The sequence below is a fragment of the Chlamydotis macqueenii genome, chromosome 1 (genome assembly GCF_036417535.1).
Source record: "Chlamydotis macqueenii isolate bChlMac1 chromosome 1, bChlMac1.mat, whole genome shotgun sequence".
Lineage (NCBI taxonomy): Eukaryota > Metazoa > Chordata > Aves > Otidiformes > Otididae > Chlamydotis > Chlamydotis macqueenii.
In genome coordinates, this window is record NC_141556.1 from 2,746,955 (window position 1) to 2,772,033 (window position 25,079).

A 25,079-nucleotide genomic window follows, 5' to 3' on the forward strand; every position below is an offset into this window, starting at 1 on the left:
TCTTCACAGATACGTACAGGTTTTGGAACCAATGAGATACCACCAGGATGCCAAGAGAAGACCTGAGCTGGGCGGTTTCCTACGTGGACACGGCCAGTCCGCTCGAGTCGAGGCTACGCAGCAGCACGGACACCAGGCATCTGCACCACCTGACTTGGGAGCCAGGAATCCCCCATCTGCTGCAGACAACCACAGCAGGGTTATTGTCACCCACAGATCCTGCTTGAGCTCAAACACGAGGATTTTATTTTCAGCAGCACGTCTCCTCCTGCTTGGGAAACGGTTTCTCCCAAAGCAGTCCACACGTGAGGCTGCCTTTATTCTCTATTCTTGGCAACAACCGGAAAAACCAAGGTGAATTTGATCAGTACATGAATCATCCTACGGGAAACGACTCCCAAAGAACAAATGTGTTCTCCACCACAACAGGAAAAACTGACACTTCCCAGGAACAGAAAAGAGATCAGAAGTGGGATGGTCTTTCCTGTTGGGTCTTCCTTCACCTCAGAGTTTTCTGCATTCAGAGCTGCTGAAAAGCAACACCATAGAGACAGAGACTGGGGATGACCCAAAATTTCCAAACTACACTGCGACTGCAATGACCAACATTACGTAAATGTCGGTGTAGTTTTCATCAATTAACTTTCCTAAAGCAGCAGCACCCTGATTTTAGACCTGAGCCCCAGCTTCCATAAAATACCATCTCTCACTTGATTTCAATGCTGCTGTAATACATTAAACTTTGTCAAGGATCTAGCCCCAAACACTCACCCTGAAAGCAAGACACTTTTGCTCCTGGGAAGTCCAGTGACATAAGTACAAGAAACCCTAAATCGAGTATCAGAGGAAAGTAAATTATTCATTCTCTTGCAACAGAGAGCTCCTGAGCTTGAGTAAATATAAAAAATTATCCCTTCATTAATAAAATCATTTATATTTATAAAAGACCTCTCAGGTTCACATTTCAGAGTATTATATAGACAACCACACAAAACAGACGTTACAGACCTGAACAACGTTTCATTTTAAAAGACATAACCATCTTTGCAACAGCCAGGTAAAATATCATCATACTTGAAGAAGCTCCTCTGGTTTTGCTTGTTGCTTAGCAAGTTCATCCTCACCTAAGCTACTACGCAAAAACAACATACAGAAGAAAGTGATTTAAATTCCTTTCCACACCATTTGCTTTTTGTACTCTGCTAACCCTAAGAAACTTGAATATTATTAACACAACAGTTCTTCCTTCCTTCACAATCAGTTCTACTTTCAGGTTTTCATGGTCTGGCTCAACACGACGCTTCAAGCTCTGCAAAGAAACTCTACCTCCAAACCAAGTTCTAATTAAATTCTGGCAGTTCAGTTATCAGGCTGTTCTACTGAATAATTTTCATTTCATAAAGTCGATAACCTCAGTGTTGTGTCTAAACACTGGACCTAAACTAGCCAACGTATCAGTGCCTGTAAGCCAAGGATTATTAGACAGCCATGATTTCTTACTTGGAGAGCAGAGCAACATGAGCTCACTCTGATTTTATATTATAAATTAAATAGCAAGTCCAGACAAAATACAGATACAAAAGGAGGCCCTTACAATGCTGTTGGAAATTACAGGAAACAAAGAAAAAAATAATACTATTAGTACAGGAAGTGCTGCAGCAATCAATGAACGTACATTATTCACTCTTCCACGGGCTACAAATTGCTCTGTTTTCTGTAAATTAAGGTTATCTAGCTGCCGCTGGCCACATTCACCTCTCCAACTTATTCAAACTTGAGAGTGACGAACACTAAGCACAACACACTTCAAATCACACTCTATATCCTTGTCCCAAATATAAGGTGTTAAGTACCCAGTAAAAACTCAAGATCCAGCTGAGAAGCCTGATTTTTTTTCACGTTTTCACAACTAAACATGCTTTTATTATAAAAAACAGTTCATGCAAACTCATAATTAATCGCACCTCTGTGTGTGTAGGTCTGGATATAAAATTTGCAGGAATATCATCCATTTAAGTATTTGAGTACTATCTTCCCATCCCTTTCTCTTTCAATATTTATTACATACAAAATGAAAAGTTTATACGAGGTTACACCAACGTACACTTTTCTCCATCCGCATACAAGTATGCCTGTAACTCCAACCTACACAAGTCTGGTTCTGTAACAGTTTTGCTTATAAAACTAACGAACCACATACACTTGAGACCGAAAAGTCAGGCGCCACAGCCAGTGTTAAGCATCACCTTTCATTCACCGTGATTCTTTGTTACCTGTTACCACACAATTCAGACACCGCAGCCACAACCCTGCGAAGGCAAAGCAGTTCTGTGAACCAGCTGCTTTCCTCAGAGCCACCGTCTACCTCAAGTTTTGCAAGATCTGAAAGATCAGTTTTCAGAATAAGGAAAAAGAACAGAATTTTAACCTAAATGTTACCATTCACAGAGGATTTTAAAATCATAACATGTCCTAGATACAGAACTATTGCTAGAATAACTTCTCCAAAGTAACAAAGTGACTATAGTTTCTGGCAAAGACACTGAAATAGGAACTGAAGTTTGTAAGTTCATTACAACTCACAGTATCACACTTGCAGCACGACTGCTTGCTGCCCACACCTGCTTCAGAGGGTGTGCATAAGGCCAACATTTAAAAGCTTCTGCGTGGGAAACCAGCTGCCAACCCACCGGTTATAAGCAGCACAGAAGAGATTTACAAGCAGCTGAAGAAGCCATAGAGGGAAAGGAGTGAAGTGAATTCAGGTCCTTACTCGGCTCCAAGTATATCTTAGAATCATTCTCGAGGAGAGTTCAGGAGTAAGGGCAGACAAATCAATAGTCTAAACATGACTAGACGCAACTGCTTGTTTCCATCCCCACAAGGCAGTTAGACTCTGAAGAAGCAGCACTTTTCCCACTATCGCTTCCTAAAACAGGAAGGAGTCTGCACGCAGGACTTCCTAGTCCTACAGCTTTTCCAACCAGCCGTATTTTACTCAGTGCTGCTGTGCATTTGTAGCTGGGGGTCAACTACAGACTCTACAAGAACAAGGAGATGGTGCCTCGACCCTCTCTGTATGGCACAAAGCTGCTGCTAACGGCAGGGCTTACTCCTCCGGCCCCAGCATACAGCAAAGTAAGGGGAACAGAACGGGGTGAGCCGGGCAGGGCGGGAGGATGGCGGGACACCCCTCAGAAGAAGGCCTGCTCCAGCACCGAGGCCTCCCCACCGCTGCCAGGGCCCTGGAAGGACCCGAGGGTCTGGAGGCCCGGCCCGGGGAGGCCCCCACAGCACAGGTCACCCCCAGGGGCCCAGGAGCGGCCCCGTGGGCGGGACGGAGGCTGCGGAGCGGGGCCGCGCCGCCCCTACCTGATCACAGAGATCAGCAGCCCCGAGGGGTCCTTGCTCTTGCTCATGGTGCTCCGGTAGCGCCCCGCTGCCTCGCCCGCCGCCATCTTGCACCTCCCTCAAACACAGGACAGACACCCATGCTGGCACGGCGCAGCCAATCAGAAGAGAGGAAGCGGGCAGCTGTGCGGCTATAGCCCAATAAAAAGTGAAGAGGCGGGGCGTGCGGCAACAAGCTGCTGTGCAGCGTGCGGCGGCGCCGCGGGGTCTTCTGGGAGTTGTAGTTTTTATGGCGGCTGCTCCAGCCTGCTGCAGTGTCAGCCTGGAGTTGGCGGAAATACGCCGTAGATGATACAACCCCTGCCTCGAAAAGCGCTTAAAATTGATTAACGGATCAAGAAATTATTGACCAGACAAGATACATCTTCAAAGACGGCTGTGCCCAAACATCATTTGCTCTGGAAGCTGCAGAAAATGGGGCGGAAGCGTGAGCGACCAGAGCTGCCCACACCAGGCCTCAGCACCTGAAGTGCTCCCGGGCCTTCCTTGGACTGAACAGCGAAGGGTTTAAACGTTCATAGGGCTTAAAATGAACAAAATGCACTAGCTACTTAGCATAACGTGTCCTACAAACTAGCTAATGCTGAGTATTAGCTGCACACCACAGCCTTGAGCAAATTCTGTTTGCACGTATGTCTACAAGGGGTTGCTGAAGCATCACGTCGTTTAATGTCTTTGAGTTATGATGTTTTTAAAAATAGTTTTCCCTAGGTTTCACTGGCAAGGCGGTGAAGTGATTCAAGCTGAAACAGCCCTGGTGATCTTTGAAGTCAGCTCTGAAAGTAAACCCGAGCTAGTCAGCGTTTGGCATTCGAATTGTGGTTTTTTGCGCAGCTGGAGATGACAAATTGGAGTCGGTTCACAGACTGTCTGGGAAGTGGCAGGTCTTTGGCACACCAGCCTACGGAAGGCCAGCTTGCTTGCCTGTAGTCCGTCTTGCCTTACCATTGATGTGCTCCATCTTTTGCCACAGGATCATCTTCAGAAAAGGAAAAGCGTATGCTGCTGTGTTCTAGGTTACAAAGTGAAAGGTTGTTTTTCACCAGCTCGCTGTGCAACGTCGAGCAAGTCATTTTACAACCACAACCTCACTTTCCCCATTTGCAGATCAGGGATAACGATACCTCTCCGGTCGAGCCCTTTGAGAGCTTGTGTTAAAAGCACCACGCAAGACTCAGGTTTGTCGTCGCGGAGGCAGGAATTCCTTAGCAAGTGCAGTAAAATTTGCACCCAGGTGCAAATAGCTGCTGGGTGTTTTCTAAATCAGGTTCACTCCATCATGTCAAAGACATTACTACTGGCTGCTCTTCTGGAGTTGTTTCTTCAGCCCAAAGCTGCGCGTTAACGATTTTAATTGCATGAGAATTGCTGAAATCTGTAGGTAAGTCAACAGTATCCATTTATATGAATTGTATTTGAAATATAAGGTAATTGGAAGTGTCATATTCCTAGGGCTTATTTACAAAGGGAAGATTTCCACAATAGCTATTATGGAAGACTCTATTTATTCAACGGCTGTATCTATTAACATTAGCAGAATGGCAGAATAAGAGTATGGGCACTTTAATTCTGAAATAAAAGATACTTTATTCCTGAATAACCGATGTGTTTCCAGAACAGAATAATCAAAGTAAAGTGATTTTTATCTCCAGATAGGGCATGCACTTGAACTGTGTTCCTGTACAGCTGTTCTGCTCCATTTCCCCTGTACGGACAGGATCTCAGCTCTACAATTTGCTATTCAGCTCCGCCAAAAAAGCTCATCTTCGTTGATTTTCTGGGCAGGTTTGCTAATGCCTTTGCTCGAGGATAGTGATTTGAATGGCAGGAGTTTTATGCACTGGCTGGAGGGAGTTTTTTCTCAAACTGCCGACTTGCCAATATTGTTTTCCTGTTAATTGCCAATTTGTATTGACTGCTCTGTACCGGCACGTCCTGGAGATTGCAGTGGGGATGAAATCAATGTGTCCTACCTTTTCATCCTGACAGCTACAATAATCACCTCATTTAGGAGGAACTTCATCAGGACAAACAACAGCAAATCTCCCCCAGAAGTATAACCTTGCTGACTTTCAATTTAATTGCTAAACCACTGCCTTGTTCTATTTAAAAGCCCTTTCCCTTCACTCCAGACCCAAGCAGAGCTACAGGTGTGAATTTATGTTTTCTTTAAATGAAAGAAAAAGAAATCAACACAGTGCAGGCTGATGCAGCACATGAACACTGAGGTCTTTCGTCATTAATAATATATGATCCAATGAGGATGAGGGGTTACAAGAACAGCATTTTCTCTATACACAACTTGAGAGAAAGGATCTCAACCTGAAAATTGATGGATTGGAAATCAAGGGACAGAAACGTACTTTTCCTTTGCACATTTCTTTCCCATAACTTTTTAGTACTATGAAGTATATCTTGTAAAATGTACATATAGTTCCTTGACTACTCAAGCCAAATAAAGTCCAAACTGACCAAAAAATTTTCTTGATGATGAATTAATCACTGTCACAACATGTCTGTAAATCTCAGAGGGGCTCAGTAAAGGATCCCCCCCAAACCTGAAGCAACTATGGAGCGCAGATGGTTTCACTCCTCCTCATCCTCTCTTCACAAAGAAAGAACTGGAAAGGGCTCGGTACAGAAGCAAGCGCGTACTCTGCCGTTTCTCACCCACTGGGCCAGTTGCACACGGGACTACCATGGTGGCAGAGAGCGATGCCAAAAGGAAGCCTAAATAGGCACAGGCAGAGCAGTTCTTTGGCAAATACGGCTTACTGCCTCTGGGAAGCCTTTGCAAACCCCGCTGGCAGAGCTCCTTTCCCCATATGACTTGCGTGATACTAGGGGATTGCTTTGCCCCTTTCCTGAGACAGTTTTACCTGAAATCCCCTTCCACAATTTATCTGCTGGTATTTTCTAAGTGCTACTTGGGCATTCCGAAATCTAAGACATTTAGCAGTGCTCGGTGCTGTACACGAGTCTCTCATCCGCAGGTTTAACATTTTAAAAAATACCACATTTTCCTTCATTATTTCGTTTCAAACATTAGTAGAAATGTCAGAGAAAAAGGTTCAGCTCACACCAGTATGTTACAGGTGTAATTGCCTTGTCTGTAATGCGTTTATATGAGTTATAATGAAATTACCTTTGACTTGCACCACTGTAAATGGGAGCAGAGTGAAGGCCAGAATTTCCATCTAAGACTGTAGGAGCAATTTTGCTTGTATAAAGCGAGCGTAATTCAGTTGGCATATGTCAGTCAGTTTAATAAAATACAGTACCTCTTCTTACAGAGCTTGCCACCCTGACATCAGCTGCATTACACTGAAATTGGCCCATGGTCAAAGAATCAGGTCCCAGGCCCTCACTTCTTGCAATAAACTTAATTCTGTTTTTCTTATAGAGCTTTATCAGGCTTTACCAATCTGCCTGGATAAGAACTGAATAAAAGTGTGCTGAAACATCAGGATTTGTCCCTATGATTAGTCATTCATCCAGATGACCTTGTTATTCCTATTTACCATTATATAAAGGTGGTTTAGGTTGTTTTTTTTTTAATTTCCTGCATGACAACAATCAGTATCTCTTCCCAGCACGTAGCTACCATGTTCTGGTTTTGTTAGTGAGGGGGGGCCTAAGGTGGCAGCTTCTGTAGGAAACTGCGAGAAGTCTTTATTCAGTGGACTCGGCCGGGCCTAGGGTGGACCCGCTGCTGGCCAGGGCCGAGCCAATTGGTAGCAGAATGTCTCGTGATAACGCCTCTGCGATAACGTATTTAAGTAGGGGAAAACAGAAAAAAAAAAGAGAAGGAGAAGATGTGAAGCAGCAGAGCGGGGGCAGAGAGGGGCAGGTGCAAGCCTCATGGGCCTTGCAGGCCTCACCCTCTGGCCTCTCACCGGGCAGCCGACTGGGCCCAACTCCACCTGGCCTGGCTGCAAGAAGCGGAGAGGAGATGAGATGTGAATGAGATGTAAAAAGGATCCTGAGAGACATCTACCAGCCTGTGGTGAGGAACGGCTGCAGACGCCAAGGTCAGTGAAGAAGGAGGGGGAGGAGTAATGCAGCTCCTGGCCAAGATTCCCCTGCAGCTTGTGGTGACGAGCATGGTGGAGCGGGTTGTCCCCCTGCAGCCCATGGAGGTCCACGGAGGGGCAGAGATCCACCTGCAGCCCATGAAGGTCCACGGAGGGGCAGAGATCCCCCTGCAGCCCGTGGAGGACCCCACGCCGGAGCAGGTGGAGGCCTGAAGGAGGCTGTGGCCCGTGGAGGGCCCGCTGGGACAGCTGTTCTGGAGGGACTGCACCCCGTGGAAGAGATGACCCACGCCGGAGCAGTTTCACGAAGGACTGTGGCCCGTGGGAGGGACCCCACACTGGAGCAGGGGAGGAATGGGAGGAGTTCTTCCCCCGACGATGATACAGCGGCGTGAAACAACACGTGATGAACTGACCACAACCCCCATTCCCTCTTCCCCCCTGTGCCACTCGGGAGGGGAGGTAGTAGAGATAATGTTAAGCCCGGGAAGAGGGAGGGGTGGGGGGAGGTTATCTTGTTCCCTGTCTCATTCTCCTGCTAGTTTTAGAAATAAATGAGTGTTTTTCCCCAAGTCGAGTCTGTTTTGCCTGTGACGATAACTTTAAGGATTTCTCCCCGTCCTTATCTCAAACCTCGAGCCATTTTTCCTTATATCATCTCCCCCTGTTCTCTCAGAGGGTGGGGGGAGGGGGAGAGAGACTGCGTAGTCTCGTCCCGATCGGGGCTGAACTGCGACACTACCATCAATTCTTTCTGTCTCAGCTTGCGAATAAGAAGTAAGCAACTCATGGGGCAGGAGAAGTTGCCTGGCTTAATGCTGGAAATCAAGGCAGAGATATGATTCAAATGCCTTCTTATTGTTTTTTTTTTTTGCCTCCTGACATTTCCCAAGTTGCACTGTGTACTGCTGCTGCAGAAAAAAAAAAATTGTAACTAAGATTAAGCTAAATGGAAAAGTACTGCTGCTTTTCCAATGTCAAAGCCAGGGAAGCTATGGTAATGCAATCCCTGAAGGAAATCAGAGCAGAAGCGTGAGGTGTTTCTCTTCATGTGCAGGTAAAACTCTGAAAGAAGATGAGCTGTTCTCCTGTAAACCATTTTGAAAAAACACATGATTTGGGTTTATTTTTTCCCCTTAAATTTACTTATCTTTACTAAGGGAATGGTGTTTTTGCAATTGTGCAATCCATAACAATGCAGAGGGGTGAGGCTGAACCTGACACTTTGTTCATGCAGCTGGTGACCTGATTCAGATCTGGCCAGAACGATGTTTGTCAGAAAAAGGGATAGAAACCCCATAATTGACCCCATGGAACAATCTTTTATCATATCTTGATTTGTTAATTGATCTCATTCCCAGGGAAACAGTAAATTGCAAAGTGGTAGAGCAGCTTTCTAATCTAGTTACACCTTAACAGAGTCACGGAGTTGTGTGAAGCTTGAGCCCCAGAGCCTGCATTCACCTTCCACGAGCTTGAACACGCTCCACAGCTCCTCTCAGCAAAGCCTGTCTCCACTTTTGCATGAGGACTTTGTTCAAATGGAGAATTTTCTGGCAGGGACTTTACATATAGGAAGAATATTTTTTTTTTCATCATTATTGGGGATTGTAGATGCACCAAACCTTGGGCTTAGGAAGCCTAAACGTGACTTACCAACGGTGCCTTCAACCTTATGGCTAAAACAAACCTCCCTTTTGATCTCTGGAATCTAGTTGTCCTCAGATATCTTCCAAATTGTCAGCCTGTCTCTCCTCATCTCGTTCAGGTGAATGGCTGCAGGCTGCATGTTGGCTGGTTGAAATTAAAATCTCTAAGCCTTACCTTCATTTGGAACCGTGGAAAACCTGAGGTGTGTAAGAGACATAAAAACCAAAACTTACATGCTAACTCTCTTGTATATAATTATGTTTTGGTTTTTTTTTTCCCCCAGCCCTTCTGTAAGGAGTTCTTAGATCCTACCCATAAGCTTCTCATTTTAATCCAGCTCCATTAAGTTTCCCGTGCCTAGCTGACCATCAGTCTCCGTGTAATGACTTGTGGATTTGTTGGGCATCAGCACTTGCCTCAGGTGATAGCCAAGCCAGTAAGTTCCTACAGTCTGGAGGAAAAGAGGTGGCTGGATAGAAAAGAAAGTCCCAGGTTTCCTGCTGGCACCAAGGAGGTGGAATTCACATAAGAGGGAGAGGTAATGGATGCCTCAACCCCAGGAAAAACCCTTAGATCTGAGCTCCACCTTATTAAACTGTAGGCAGCCAAGCATGACATACCTGGAGACAAGACTTCATAAATTCCACTGCTCGAAGAAGTATTTCGTCCTACCGAATACAGCTTTGGATATTTTCTGTTTTGTGTAACTAGCAGCTTCAGGCAAGAGAAACAACGAAAACTTGAACCAAAGTAAGTAAAACTCCCAGTACCAGCAAAGCACTCTTGTATTTTCAAGAAAAGCAGCAGTGGTATCAATCTTTCTGAAATGAGACATCAGGCATCCAATTTTAAGGCTTCCCTTGCAGAAAATGGGGCATAAGTTTCAGCAGCTGAACAGTCCTTTTGCCCTCAAATTTAATTTACTACGAGGTGATATAAGAGAAGGAAAATACGACAGTTGTTGTACTTCTATAGCACTTTTGACAAAGCATGCTTCAAATGTGCGTTACACCAGTATCTGACAGGTTGCTGCTATGTCTTCTGGCAATGTTTGCTCCATGTTGCCTTTGATGGTCCCAGCCAACTCCTTTGGTGTTACCGTCCTGACTGCTGTTGCTGTCCCTCCCCCTGCTCTGGCCTGAGACAGCGTGATGTGCCCCGACTCAGCCCCACAGCTTCGGTGATGGAGAAGGGCTGACTTTCCCCTCACCCAGCAATGTTACCACCCATCATCTCAGAATTATTCCAGTTTGGTGGGCAAGATGAGCCCTGAAGAAGTGGTCACTGGCCTGACTCTCAGGCTGGACAAATCTGGTATCTCTGGACGTACCCATCAAGCAGCCTTGAAGTTCAGATTGGAAACTGTTCAATAGCAACCAATCCGCAAGGTGGCAGTGATGGTGACTCCCAAAAATTTGGTATTGTGAAGTGTCTGTGGGTAGTCAAAGAGTGAGGATGCTCAGGGAGCTACAGGCACTGCAGCTTTGAAAGCCTTGTGATAAAGAGCTAACTGAGGCACCGCATCTACAGGAGCAGACTTAAATCAACTTTATTGTACAGCGGTGTTATGTGGGCACTGAATAAGGCTGAAGATGGATGTCTTTAATTTTTTCTGTTATTGTCAGCAAGAAGGACAAAATCAGCAAGACAGATACTTGCAGATAAACTCCACAACTCCAGCACCACTGGTGCAGGGTTTGAGACAGACACGTTAGGATGGAAGATCGCTGCATTTTGTGATGTTTCATCAATGATCTTGCAGTCACCAAAGGTTCTGACCTTGGATTAAGAGATGTCAGCAGCATAGAGCCAGTCCATCATAATAGCCTCACGAAGTGTGTCCAGGTGGCCTTTGAAGCACAAAAAGGATGGCTCTCTTGGAGATTTGCTTTATGATGTTGCGGGAGTTTAAGCTGTCGGTGCACCTGAAAAGTTCCTAGCGATGGTGGTGTAACTACGTCATTTCCAAACGATGCAATAAAGGTTTTGCAATTCCTATTTAAATGTTGGTAAGGTAACATTAAATGCTCAGCAAGAACATGAAATGTAATCTACTGTATGTCTATAAAATGAAATGTAATGCAATAAAATCAACTGAAAGGTCTTATCATCTCTAAAGATGGCATTGGTACGACTGGTGTTGGTTTTTAACAATTCCCCTCCAGGAAAGGCAAACCCTACCATCCATGCAACATCATTTTTTTTCCTGTGGTCTTTGTGGGTTTGGAGAAGAAAAACATTTCAAGGAGTACCCAGCTCCAGGGATCTGGTGAAAAATTAGGTCAGCACAACAAATAGATATCTGTCACAAGAAGTGCTGAAGATGACCATTCAGGTGTTGAAGACCATTCAGCTGCCTCTTTTGCTATCTTCCATCACGTCTTCACTGCTGCCCTCCACTCCCCATTCATCTCCTGCCTTTCCATTGTGTCCTTTCTTCCTTCATCTTTATATTTTACTAATCCCTTCCACTAAACACCATTGATATTTTAAAAATTGTAACGTCACAACTTAAATTTACAAATCATCGCACTGCTGGTTTCTGTGTTATATTCTTTTCCTTCTTAAACTCATGTGTCTCATCTTTTTAAATTATAAACTCATCAGGGCAGAGGCCACATTTTCACCTTAGCGTAGTGGAGATTTATGTGGTATAATTAAGCAGGATAATAAAATACACCTCACTGAAGGTTGAAATGTAAGTTGTAGCATTTACATTGGTTTCATTGCTCTTAGGGTGAGAGGCGAACACAGTCATGACTTTATCTCACCTCTTGCATAACTTAGACCGGGGGACTTCATGCGGCCAGTCCTGCAGCAACCTTCCACTCAGAAAGCCCTGCTGATGGGCTACGCACCCAGCCCCATCATAACCTCTTCGAACAGAAGCTTGTCCTTCTTAATAAAATTGTGTCCCCTGTGTCCTGTTTTAATTTGTCTTGCCCAAGCCTTCAGCCAATTGGTCTTACTGTGCCAGAAGATCCCCCAGACCTCTCAACCTTCTTCTGTCCCTGCTCCTGCAACTCCTTCGTGCAACAGTGTAATCTGAGGCTGTGTGATGTGAAGAACGTTGCAGGCTAAATGAACGGTTAACCCATTCCAGGGCCTTCATAGTATGTATGCCGCTTCCCCAGCATGCAACAACCTTTTCTGGTGTCCTAGATATTCACAGAACATGGGGGGCTTGTGCTACAACTGCATGAAATACAGACCTGGCTTTGGAGGAACAGGATGCAGGAGGCAAACGCTTTGCATCTCATAACCAATGCACGTGACCTGACGAGTCTGGCTATGAAGCCCTCTGAGCTTTATCTACGTGCACAGAACCTGGACATGTGATGAGAATGAATATTCATGCTAGATTTGTGTTCTTCTGAAATTCTCCTTGTTAGTAGCATAGGTCACTGTGGGCCACCGTTCCAGGGAGCAGACTGGCCCCGCCACAGCCACACACGTGGTCCCACAGGGGATTATACAAGCCAGCCATAGACCATGGATTTGGGCAGAGGATAAGAAAAGAGTCAAAAAGCACAGAACAGTGAACAGCCATTGCTGTGTTCATTTCTCACCGAGGTAAACAGGAACCAGAGAAGATGTAACACATACTCACTTTCATTTTTCCAAGGAAAAAAACAATAAGTGCGTAGCCTTGGGTTATGAACATCTTGAACGCTCAATCATAGTCTTGGCGACTGGCTGCCGTCATTACAAGCTCAGTAAATTTTGGAACCTTTGGAAAACTACTGCTGCCTTTTCAGTAAGAAACCATTTATCTGAAGTGGTTTTAGCTCCATGTGTCCAGAAGGCACTGGGATGTCACGGCAGGAAAAGCCATGGGGGTAGATACGTTCCTCAGCCTTCACTCCTTACAAAGTCAACATTCCCCTGTTGCCATGGAGGTAAGAAGGGGCTAGAATATCTATGAACATTTTATACTACCACAGCTCAAAACATAAATCAACGTGCTGCAGAATGAGAACAAAATCCAGAGGTTTTTTCCTTTCTTTGGCTTCATTCTTCCCCTGTGTTTCCACGCTGCTCCCAGATGCTCAGCTTCGCTGAGCTGGGAAAGAGCAGCGAATACAGAGAACAGCCTGGAGCCACAGAGGATCACCAGGCTAGGAGCCTGGCACACACCTGAAACCTCTGATAATACGGGTCGAGCTTTCTCCTCTGTATGGTTTCCCTGTGTGACGTCAGGCATGATGATGGACCTCGGTGATGCAGCAAAATTCTCTCTGGAATCTCTGCAGGCTCTGTAAGTGCCTACATTTTCACCAGTAGTTATTCCTTCATACATGAAGTTTTCATTTTGCAACTCAGAAGCATGTTTACCCCAGCAGAGCTTTTCACTGCCCTTGTTCTCGCCCTGAATGAAGGAATTTTGTCTCTCACTTAAAAAATCTGATGTTACCCTGTGTATGTACCCTAAGTTACCGTTTGACATTAGGTTACCATCCAGTGCACACCTAGGTGATGAGAAGTGTTGTCTGCTGACTGTCCAAACCTCTGTCAAAGGAAGACATGGCCTCCTGTGATAGCAGAGGGGTTAGAGCACTCATCCCTGCCCTGCCTTGAGTGATGCTTCAAACCCCTTTCCTCCTGGGGAACACCCAACCCCAGACTGAAGTACGCAAAGCCTCAGGAGAGGGAAAGATGTTTTCTTCACTCCCAGGCTGAAGTTCTTCTTTGAATTGCACAACTCACCCAGGAAGCTGATTTAATGGGCCATAGCTTACACTGAGCTACTTTGGGCTGGGCTGCTGTCAGCAGCTGAGATAACTCACTAATTCAGAAGCATCTTCCTGGGCTCCACACACAGCAGCAGCGGAGATGTTTGGGTTCAGGAAGGGACTAATGCCATCCACATTATTAAGGAACAACAGGGAAATGACATGAGCATACCTTGTTATGCACTTTCGTTTTTCCTTTACAATATCTCCCTAATAATTAAATTTGCTCTTTTTTTGAAAAAAATATACATTTCTTTCTCCGCAGTGAAATATGCCAGGTTGGCATCCCTGGTGGTGAAGATCGTACCCTGCCTGTGTTAATTGGGAGAGTGGAAAGACAGTAGCATATACTTTCACCAGGGTTCTGTGTCAAAACCAGCAAAACAAATGAACAAAAAAAGTCAAGATCTGGCATGTAAAATTCCAGTGTTCCAAACTCATGCAGGTATCAAAGGAAAATAAAGAAAATTCAGGTTGAGAAGGAGGGACGAAGAAAGCCTTGATGAGGAGAGTGGCACGGGGGGCCTGACGAAGGAATGAGAACATTGCCAGCGCACAGGAGAGCTTTGAGTTAAACACCGAGACCCAGCTATCAAAATATAGGCAGGTGAAATTATAACACGATTAAACCCAAGCACAGAATACTATTTCGCTGGGGATTGTTTTACTGTGCCGCAAGGAGCGAACTGCAGATTGTCTCTGTTTAAAATCCTTTATGAAAAGAAAACCTTTGGCGACTCGTATCTGGATTTGGCATTACAAAACTACATTAATCCTCAGGGACTGCAAAACTCTTTTTAAGCTAAACTTCCCCTGCCACATGGAAAAAAATGCAGAAGGAGGAGATAGATTTTTGGAATATATCTCCAAGGCTTGTAGTATAACTGAAACATTTATGCTGCAATCAGAGTGTGGCTGTAGACCATGTAGACATGCCTGTCAGAGCTTTCAGTAGCTATCTGGGGGGACGGAGAGTAGGGCAGCATCCACAGTAGGATGCCCAGTACCAGTTGCAAACCCTGCCTGAGATACAGCAGAAATGCTGGAGTGTTTAGCAGACAGTATCCCTCCAGTTACTCCTAATGGTGATTGGCTCCACGGGTTAAAACAAGACCCTCGCAGCTTGGTTTCTCTGAAGATCTTGACTCAGGTGACAAAAAAATCATCTGGCAGAAAACAGTGGGGTCCTTAGCTGGAGGCATCCATGTGTGGCTGCACTACAGAGGACAGACTGACCCATGTGGGGCGCTGGAGCTGCAGCAAGCAGCCAGCAGTGTGGAAACCTCTGTAGAAGAGGTGGGCCTCCAAAAAAGCCAGCTTCAGGAAGGTAAGATAATTGCTTGGCTGGTTTTACAAGGAATAAGGAAGATTGCAATGTGAGGGAAAGACTCAGCGTGGATTCTGGAAGTGGTCCACGGATGATGGAATCATAGAATGGTTTGGGTGGGAAGGGACCTTTAAAGGCCATCCAGTCCAACCCCCCTGCAAGGAGCAGGGACATCTCCAGCCACATAAGGTTGCTCATAGCCCCGTCCAACCTGGCCTGGAATGTTTCCAGGGATGGGGCATCCACTACCTCTCTGGGCAACTTGTGCCAGCGTTTCCAGTTATCATTCCTGCCTGTGTTGAGGGAAGGAGCCAGCAGCCCTCCAGGAGACTTAATCCTTTGCTGTTTTAGGATCTTGGCTCAGCCGTCCTCCCAGCAACTGGCCAAATGCCAGCAGGGCCAGGAAAGGGGCTCCATGGGCCAGGAGGCCAAATTGCAGAGTGAGATTTCATAGGGTAAGTTGAGTCATTCAGGAGCATCCCCAATGCTGCTCAAGTGGCCGTGGTCCTCTCCCACCCTCCCTCCATCCCCTTCCAGATCATTCTCTGACAGCTCAAGAAATTCCCGTATTTGCCTCAGAATCAGCATTGGATGCTGAAGCAGGAGACAAACGGCTGATAACATTTCCTAGAGTATTTGCCCAGCTATTCACAGCACACAAGTCCCAAAATTACTTGGGCCAGAAGACAGAGTGCCAGATGATAATGAAATATCAGATCCTGAGGTAGTGGACAACTCTACCAGCAGCAAATCCTATATGCTGTCCCATTCCACGGTGCAGGGTCCTGCTCAAGGGAGACGAAATCTCAGTTCTGACCCACCGCTCGCTTCTGCTAGAGGAAAAAAATATTTTCCTGCTGAGAATAATGAATGGCCTGAGCCAAATCGTGGCCAGATGGTCCCAATCAGCGGTTGTTTATACCAAGACCTGGGAGAGCAGGTCAGTCAAGCCCCCTGACCCTAATATTGTCTGTAGAAAAATAATCAATTTACAAGGCCAGGATGACTGACCTGTGAGCCCTGTTTGTTGATCCAAGACATAATGGCTCAATAACTTTAATTATTAAAGCCAGTATAGACAACCATTGATCCTCCCACTTAGGCCATCTCTCCAGCCTAGCTCCCAGGGGTTTAGAGCAAGGGCGTTTGCAGGGAAAGAGAGAGAACGAACCACTGCGAATGACTGATCCACTGGCATCACCTAAATTTTGGATCTCGATATTGAAATTCTGGCTCCCTACAGTCCATCCATTATACCTCCTCAGAGCAATCAAGTGATGACCCTTCCCTGAAAACATGAGTTTCTACTTTTAAGCTATCAAGACATTGAAAAGACCATTTATAGAGTTGACCCAGATCATCTTTTCTCTCCAACAGTTCAAAAAGCAATCGGCGTAAAGGACATTAATCGAGTTGGCGCCAAGAGGTAATTGAAGACAGTAATTACTCAGTTTTTATAGAGCTGGAAATGTAATAAGGATTTTAAGAAAGTAATAACTGAGGCTTTCTGCAGAGAGATCCCCTGTGCATACAGTTTAGCTAAGGGCCTATCTTTTTGAAAATACATTTTCTTGTCGTTATTACATCACTGTCTTGCTGGGACATCTCTCCTGAGTCTTTGTAAATGTAATGGGCTTTGCTAAATCTGAATACGCCGTCTCTCTGCATTCTGAGTTACTGTGTCGGATTGACGCATCTAATGCAGCAATAATGCAGGAAACAGACAACACCCACATTTATATGCTTTACCTTCTCCCAGCTCCTGGCTTCCCTGTTCAAACCTGGCAGATTTCTGTCAGTCGCCCAATTTTTCTTTCTGCTTTGGAAGCCATGACAAAAAGGATCTGATTCCATTTCCCAAAGGCTCATTCAACTCACATGGCAGCTCCCAGGCTTTGTGGTCAGAAGTTGATGCAAATTTTCCCAACAGGCTCAAAGGGCATTTCATCTTGCTGTGCATTTGCTTGCTTAAATCACGAGACCCTTCAATGGAAGCAAAACCTCTGATGAAATGGCAAATTTATCTTCACTTAAACCTGATGAAACTTGGCAAAAGTTCTCCCTTTATGCTGAGTACCCTGAGTTCAGCTGAGGTGCTGGTCCAGTCATCCCCTCCTTCCAGGGACATTTTCTGGATCCAACCCATGTCGCCTCAAGTGGAGGACTCCTGCGTCCTCTTCCTTACTTGGGTACTGATGCTTTACGGGGTCTGAAGCAAGAACCTGCATTGCCCCATGCATTTGTTTCTCCATCCTTACTTTTGTCTGAATTATCTACTTACTTCTTTGGGACTGGACTTCTCTCTTGCTGTGAACCTGTACTGGCTGCACCAGACCATAACTAGGTTGGACTGATGAGTTGTTCCTCCATGTCATTGTTGGAAGAGCAAAGAAAGCAATTTGGCTCCTCTCACTGCAAGCCAGTCTAACTTTCCGTGGGGCAGAATTTATATTCCACTGGTGAGGTCCAGTCAGACAGATGGACATGCTTGAGGCCCACCATGGTAACAAGAATGTACACCCAAGTGAAATGAATGTTGGCTCCTGTCTCCCATACTCTCTCTCTGCAAGATTTTACCCCCTCTAAAATTACATTATCTAGTAAAATATGATGGCTTGCATGAGTTCCTTGGAAGGTGAAGATCCAAAAGCAGGATATTCTTAAACACGACAGAAACCTGAAACTGAAATCTTAAATTTTCAGTGTACATACTCAAAACTTCAGAGGTTCAACAGTTTCTTAGTTACGACCAGTTTGGCACATTTGCTGTGTATTTACACAGTGCTTAAGGTTCAGTATGAGTAAGTTCTCATCTACAACTGTTGTCTGCTCTGAAAGTAATAAAAAACGTAACTACTCCTTTAGGTCTTTCAGCCTGATTTCAGAAACAAAAAAAAACTGCTGGCAGCTAGAAATATTGAGTGGAAACTTGTATTTTCATGAGATAAAAGCCATGCAGAATGTGCTGAACTCAGTTACTACTTCCTTATAGACCCCACCAGCTTCAGGAAGAGTCAGACCCAAGGTGTCAGGGATGGGGTGCGACAACAAGAGAAGCATTGCCCTTAATAGTACCTTCAAAAAGTCCAGACTTGTCCCTTGAGTTACTGATGGAGACTGTAAACTCTTCCAGGCAAGTAGCAAATGTGTCCTGAGTTTGTACAGTGCTTTGCACAATGGTGCTGACACAACGAGGCATTCCTGTAAGACGAAGCAGCATCAGTTTTGGCTGAATTATCTAGAGTTGATGGGTGTAAGTAGGGGAGATGGTGAAAAGATGGTGTGATGCTCCAGGCCCACACACTCAAGCTCATAATTTATTATATTCCCCAGCTTTCTTGTAGGCCCCCTTTACGTACTGGAAGGCTGCTGTAAGGTCTCCCCAGAGCCTTCTTCTCTTCTCCAAGCTAAACAACCTCGACTCTCTCAGCCTATCTTCACAGGAGAGGTGCTTCAGCCCTTTGATCATCTTCGTGGCCCTGCTCTGGACTCACTCCAACCGGTCCATGTCCTTCTTATGTTGGGGGCTCCAAAGTCAGACGCAGTACTCCAGGTGGGGTCTCAGGAGAGCAGAGTAGAGGGGCAGAATCCCCTCCCTCGACCTGCTGGCCACGCTCATTTTGATGCAGCCCAGGATGCGGTTGGCCTTCTGGGCTGCAAACGCATATTGCCAGGTCATGGTGTGCTTCTCATTGACAACACCAGATACATCTGCATTCAAACATTCTGCGCTGGGACGACACATTCCATCATGCCAGGAGGTAGCTGCAAGAGGAAGTCCAAGTCTGATGACACCCTTTGGCTTATGTCTGGTTGTGACTCTTCTCCAAGTGCTCACAGCTCATTACTAGCAAAAGATATCTGTCCTGCAGGGTTTAGTGGTTTTCTGGCTCAGATCTTTGATGAAACTTCATTTCATGACAGGTTTACCCCCAGCACCTTCTTTCTAACTAGGACTATTCCCTCCAGAGAGATAAATCTTCCATGCTATTTGCTGGGATGGGGTCCACCTGGACTACATCTTTAATGGCTCTGCTTCAACCCCTTCCCTGCCACACAGCCAGCAAAGTTCTCTGGAACTCCAGGAAGAAAAAATTGTGTTTGAATTAATCGCCTGTGGTTCTAGATGCAGAGCTTCCCGGCATTTTCTGCATCACGTAACTCATCTCTGCATTCACTTGATAATCTCATTAGTTTTGATTAAAATTTGGTGGGGGATTCTAAGACCTTCTATCGACCCATGCTAGTATATGCTGGAAATTTATTCAGGTCAATTAGACATCTGCCAGTTTCATATTCAAAGGCCATGACATATGTTTGCTCAACAGGGTACTGCAACAAGGAGAAACGGAATTTGCATCCTGAGCAAGATGGCACAACGGTGTATCAATATCGTTTTTTAATGAGATTTGCTGGCTTTCGCAGACTTGAAAAAGTGTAAATTTATGCTAAAATGTCAACAAATGCCAGTCAAACAAAGTTCAGTATCATGCCTGAATGCAAACGACACAGAGGGATACAGTGAGTCATTTTCATCAGCAGATTAACTCCAAGAATTACATCGACTGGCATTTGGCTACACTTGCCAAAGCTAAAAGCCCCTTTCTGCTACTCTGTCAGTACTTTTTGCCCACTTCAGAGGGGACTGTCCTAGCTGTAGGAGACCAGTTTCCCCCATATACATCATATTCATGTCCGTCCGTATTTTTTGAAGATGTGAACTCCAAGTGAACCACTCAAAATCTGCAGTGAAATATGTGGGTGCCCAGAATATAGAATCACAGAATCATAGAATCTTTAAGGTTGAATGAGACCTCCAAGATCATCAAGTCCAATCATCATCCTAACACCACCATGTCCACTAGATCATGTCCTGAAGTGCCACGTCTACACGTTCTTTGAACACCTCCAGGGATGGTGACTCCACCACTTCCTTGGGCAGCCTGTTCCAGTGCCAGACCACTCTTTTCAGTAAAGAAGTGTTTCCCAATATCCAACCTAAACCTCCCCTGCCACAACTTGAGGCCATTTTCTCTTGTCCTACCACAAGTTATTTCGGAGAAGAGACCAACACCTGCCCCTCTACAACCTCCTTTCAAGTAGCTGTAGAGAGCAATGAGGTCTCCCCTCAGCCTCCTCTTCTGCAGACTAAACAGCCCCAGCTCCCTCAACTGCTCCTCATCAGACTTGTGCTCCAGACCCCTCACCAGCTTCACTGCCCTTCTCTGGATGTGCTCCAGTACCTCAATGTCCTTTTTGTAGCGAGGGGCCCAAAACTGCACACAGTATTCGAGGTGCGGCCTCACCAGTGCTGAGTATGGTGGCATGATCACTTCCCTACTCCTGCTGGCCACAGTATCAACTATATATATATATGTTTGTATAATAGCAGTGCATTTGGGTAAGATAGAGATGTGTGATGGCACACACATGGGTGATGGCAGAGCCAGGAAGAGCAGCCAGAAGTCCTGAGTGCCCCGCAGCACTGGAATAACAGGGATTCTCCAGCTTACTTAAACGTACAAAGTAAGTGCAAACATACACACAATCCGGAGCTATGCATGTTAAAAATGAAAAAATATATAGCATATATAAGAGGGATGTGGAGCTGTTGGAGCGAGCTCAGAGGAAGCCATGAAGATGATCAGAGGGTTGGAGCAGCTCTGCTGTGAGGCCAGGCTGAGAGAGTTGGGGCTGTTCAGCCTGGAGAAGAGGAGGCTCTGGGAAGACCTCACAGCAGCCTTCCAGTACCTCAAGGAGGCCTACGGGAAAGACAGGGAGAGACTTGACAAGGGCATGTAGTGATAGGACAAGGAGTAATGGCTTGGAAGAGGGTAGATTTTGATTGGACATGAGGAAGAAATGTTTTGCGATGAGGGTGGTGAGGCACTGGCACAGGTTGCCCAGAGAAGCTGTGGATGCTCCATCCCTGGAAGTGTCCAGAGCCAGGCTGGATGGGGCTTTGAGCGACCTGGTCTGGTGGAAGTGTCCCTGCCCAGGACAGGGGGCTTGGAACTAGATGATCTTAAAAGTCCATTCCAACCCAAACCATTCTATGCTTCTATATTAATCCAGCTCCCTTAAAACACATTGGCCTTTTCATTCGTCAGGATATTAGACAGGTTTCTGTCCAATTGATTTGAAGGTTTCCAGTATTTTTAATTCATTTTGTCTGAAAAGCGGTTTCTTCACCAGTTTAGCTGAGTAGCCCTTCTTTGCCAGTTGTCCCAAATGGAGAGTATTGTACACATTTTACATAATTAGCTAATTTAACCAGCTAATTTAACATTAATAGCAAATCTCTGAGTTGAATGCCAGCAAATGAACTCATTAAAGAGAAAAGAACTAGTGCTTTCTCCTTTCTTTCTTTCTTTTTTTTTTTCCTTTAGTTTTGCAGTGTTAGCAAGATGCTCTGGGGAAATCAGGATTTCAGGGAAATTCAGATGATCAAATAAATAGGGTTTTATCGATGAATTAAAAAGGATGCATCAGAATGTCAAAAAGCTTTTACAGAAAGATGCCAGCCTCATCTGTCCTGCTTAGGAAGGACCCAAGGCTAGAGGACCCCACACAGGCTTTTTAAAATTTATTCTCAGTTGTGCTATGAGGCTTTCATAATGTCCTCAAGTGCTGCACAACCAAAGTGACTTCTTCAGCCCTGAAGCACACTGTGAACACTGAATATTTGGGAGACGTATCTGAGGACAACAGTGCAACAGCAGTATCAGCCATTTTATCTCATCGCTCTGGCCTGTTTGGCCCCTCTGTTATCAGCTGAACAACTCACGGTACTCAGATGGAGCATGATTCTTGCCAGTCTTGCCAGGAGGGAGCTCTGCTTCACCACCCTTCCCCTTTCCAGCTCCAAGAAAAGGTCATTTCAGACAGTACTACAAGTCTCCTTTTCTCACACATCCTTCTCTCACGTCCCAGCTCACATTTTTCCAAACTCTATGCTCCACACCTCCCACCATTTCAGTGGGGAAAGACAACAAGGGCATATAGGAAGCTGTGTGATGGGAAGCACGCTAAATAAAGGTATCACAGGAAGACAAAGGATGGAGAGCAAGACTTTGGGGGCATAAGAAAGCAGGGACACTCGTTGGGGAGCCATGGGAGAAGATGATGTGAACAACCTCCATTTAGTTCTCATAATTCATTGTTAAGAAGCCACTTGTAATAAAATTAAGTGAATGTGACCCTTCAGAGGCTTTCACATTAGCGTGTCTAACGACGCAGGGATGTAATCATCTACTCAGCCAAAGACTCCCAATAATACTTCATTATTTCAGATTCTGGGGTTGGACCAGATGACCTCCCAAGGTCCCTTCCAATTCTAACCATTCTGTGATTCTGTGTTTTCTTCTGTTTTGCTGGTGTCTGTTTTTAAACTGGAGGTAAGAATACAAGCGACTAGTACGAACAGATGAGTTAAACACTGAGATACTCAAAAAGACCAGCCACACAGTGTGAAAAACTCTCCTGTTATCTCTAGATACAAGCTCTGCACCTGAACTGTGTCTGGATGGACACACTGCAGTTGTGTTGGCATGAAGATGTGTTTCTTCTAAGGGACTAAGGCACTCCTGAAGGTGCCTTGGGTGAGAAAACATGCAAAAGGTTTCGGAATCTCAGGAGGAGATATACAAATGGAGGGTTGGGAGGACTGGGCAGCGCTCCATCTCACTCTGTCGCAGGGATAACGAAACACAGTCAGCACGCTCGCACCAACGGCTTCTCAGAAAGGCTGAAAGAGCTGGGGCTGTTCAGCCTGGAGAAGAGGAGGCTCCAGGGAGACCTTAGAGTGGCCTTCCAGTACCTAAAGCGGGCTACAGGAAAGATGGGGAGAGATTCTTCAGTGGGGCCTGGTGTGACAGGACAAGGATTAATGGTTTTAAAATAGAGGGAGGTAGATTCAGATTAGATATTAGGAGAAAAATTTTTACAATGAGGGTTGTAGAACACTGTCCCAGGTTGCCCAGAGAGGTGGTGGATGCCCCATCCCTGGAAACATTCCAGGCCAGGTTGGCCGGGGCTCTGAGCAACCTGATGTGGTTGGAGATGTCCCTGCTCCTTGCAGGGGGGGTTGGACTGGATGGCCTTTGAAGGTCCCTTCCAACCCTAACCATTCTGTGATTCTATGATTCAGAAAGACGGTAATCCATTGGGAATTGGCACCTGATAGACATCACACTTTGCTTCTCTCAAAAGCTGCCCTCAATCATATCCTATTACTTCAGCTGGTGATTCCTCTCTTGCTTAGAATAGTATCAGTACATCCTTGCACAACTTTGAAGCTAAATTAATCCTTGGTTCTGTGTGTGTGTGTGTATGAATAATAGATTTTCTGTGCTAAAATCATCAAAGGCTCTGGCAGGCAGCTGCTCGGCTCCCTTGGGCAAATATCCTAGAAAGGAGCTGCAGAACGGGACTGGATTTGCATCTTTGATGCATTGCTGTGTCTCAGTTTAAAAGGAGGCAATCTGCTGGGTCTTAGTTTGTTGCATGCCTGTTGAAGCCTAGGCACTGGACTGCAGCACAGTATCAAGGGTGGAATTTTTTTTTTTTTTTTTTGAGACACGGAGTAATATTTTTCTCCCAGGAGTGCAATTTATATCTTGATTAATCTAAAAGTTCGGGGGTTTTATGCTGAGGGGTGCAGAGGGGCTTTTTTAAGAAGCGTGGGTAACAGTAAAGAGGAAAGGAAGGCATCTGCCGGAATCACTTTCATTCCAGAAAATCAGCGACGCTGTAGGCAAATGCTGTGCCTCAGTGGAGCAGAGACAATTTCAGGTAATTAATGTTCTTCCTTTACCAGCACTGGGAAAATCACGGACTTCAGCAGGAGATTTATACAACTTTATGTCAAAGCTTAAAGCGGCTGTGGAAAGGGGGTGATTCATAAGGGAAAGTTCAGAATCTGCACGCAGGAGCTAAGCCCCAAGTCAAGGATGCTGAGTTGTAGCTGATGAGGTTTAAGCCATTTTCTTCCACAGTTGTTACAGTCATTTTTCTTTTTCTGACTCAGACATCCTGCTAACAAACCCATGTTTGGCAAACAGATGCACTAAATCCCTCACAAACCAAATAGTAGGGAAGCGAACCCTGCTTTTCAGCTCTAAAAATGCATGCCTCCCCTGGCTGACAAGTAATAGATTTTTTGTCATTTCTGTGGACAGCTCAATGAGCCAAGAAAGTGTCATCATAGAGGTCAGAAAGTAAGAACTGCCAAAAGTCAAGCTGTGATAGATCCACTCATGGAAAAGCCCCTCTACTCTGCTCTGGTGAGACCCCACCTGCAGTACTGCGTCCAGTTCTGGAGACCCCAACATTAGAAGGACATGGACCAGTTGGAGAGGGTCCAGAGGAGGCCACGAAGATGATCAGAGGGCTGGAGCACCTCTCCTGTGAGGACAGGCTGAGAGAGCTGGGGCTGTTCAGCCTGGAGAAGAGGAGGCTCCGGGGAGACCTTAGAGCGGCCTCCCACTGCCTAAAGGGGGCTGCAGGAAAGATGGGGAGAGACTCTTCAGTGGGGCCTGTTGTGACAGGACGAGGGGTAATGGTCTTAAAATAGAGGGAGGTATATTCAGATTAGACATTAGGAAAAAAATTTTTACACTGAGGGTTGTAGAACACTTTGCCCAGAGTAGTGGTGGATGCCCCATCCCTGGAAATATTCCAGGCCAGGTTGGATGAGGCTCTGAGTAACCTGATGTGGTTGGAGATGTCCCTGCTCCTTGCAGGGGGGTTGGACTGGATGACCTTTGGAGGTCCCTCCCAACCCAAATCATTCTATGATTCTATGGAAATGAAAACAAATATTAAAAAGTCCCTATGAAGTGGACTTGCTGTGGCATGAGGATGTAGATTGAGGATCAACAGGATTTCCCCACCTCCTCCAAACTCACAGACTACAGAAGCAGT

General features: G+C 45.6%; 1 protein-coding gene across 1 annotated transcript in view; it reads right to left on the reverse strand.

The window, feature by feature from the left end:
- The window catches only part of EXOC4 (exocyst complex component 4), a 393,362-nt gene extending 389,892 nt beyond the window's left edge, over positions 1-3,470 (reverse strand). The window contains exon 1 of the mRNA XM_086744528.1: positions 3,373-3,470. Within this exon, the coding sequence (XP_086600654.1) occupies positions 3,373-3,458 (86 nt within the window). The 5' untranslated portion in view covers positions 3,459-3,470. The remainder of the gene's footprint in view (positions 1-3,372) is intronic.
- Positions 3,471-25,079: the final 21,609 nt, after the last annotated feature.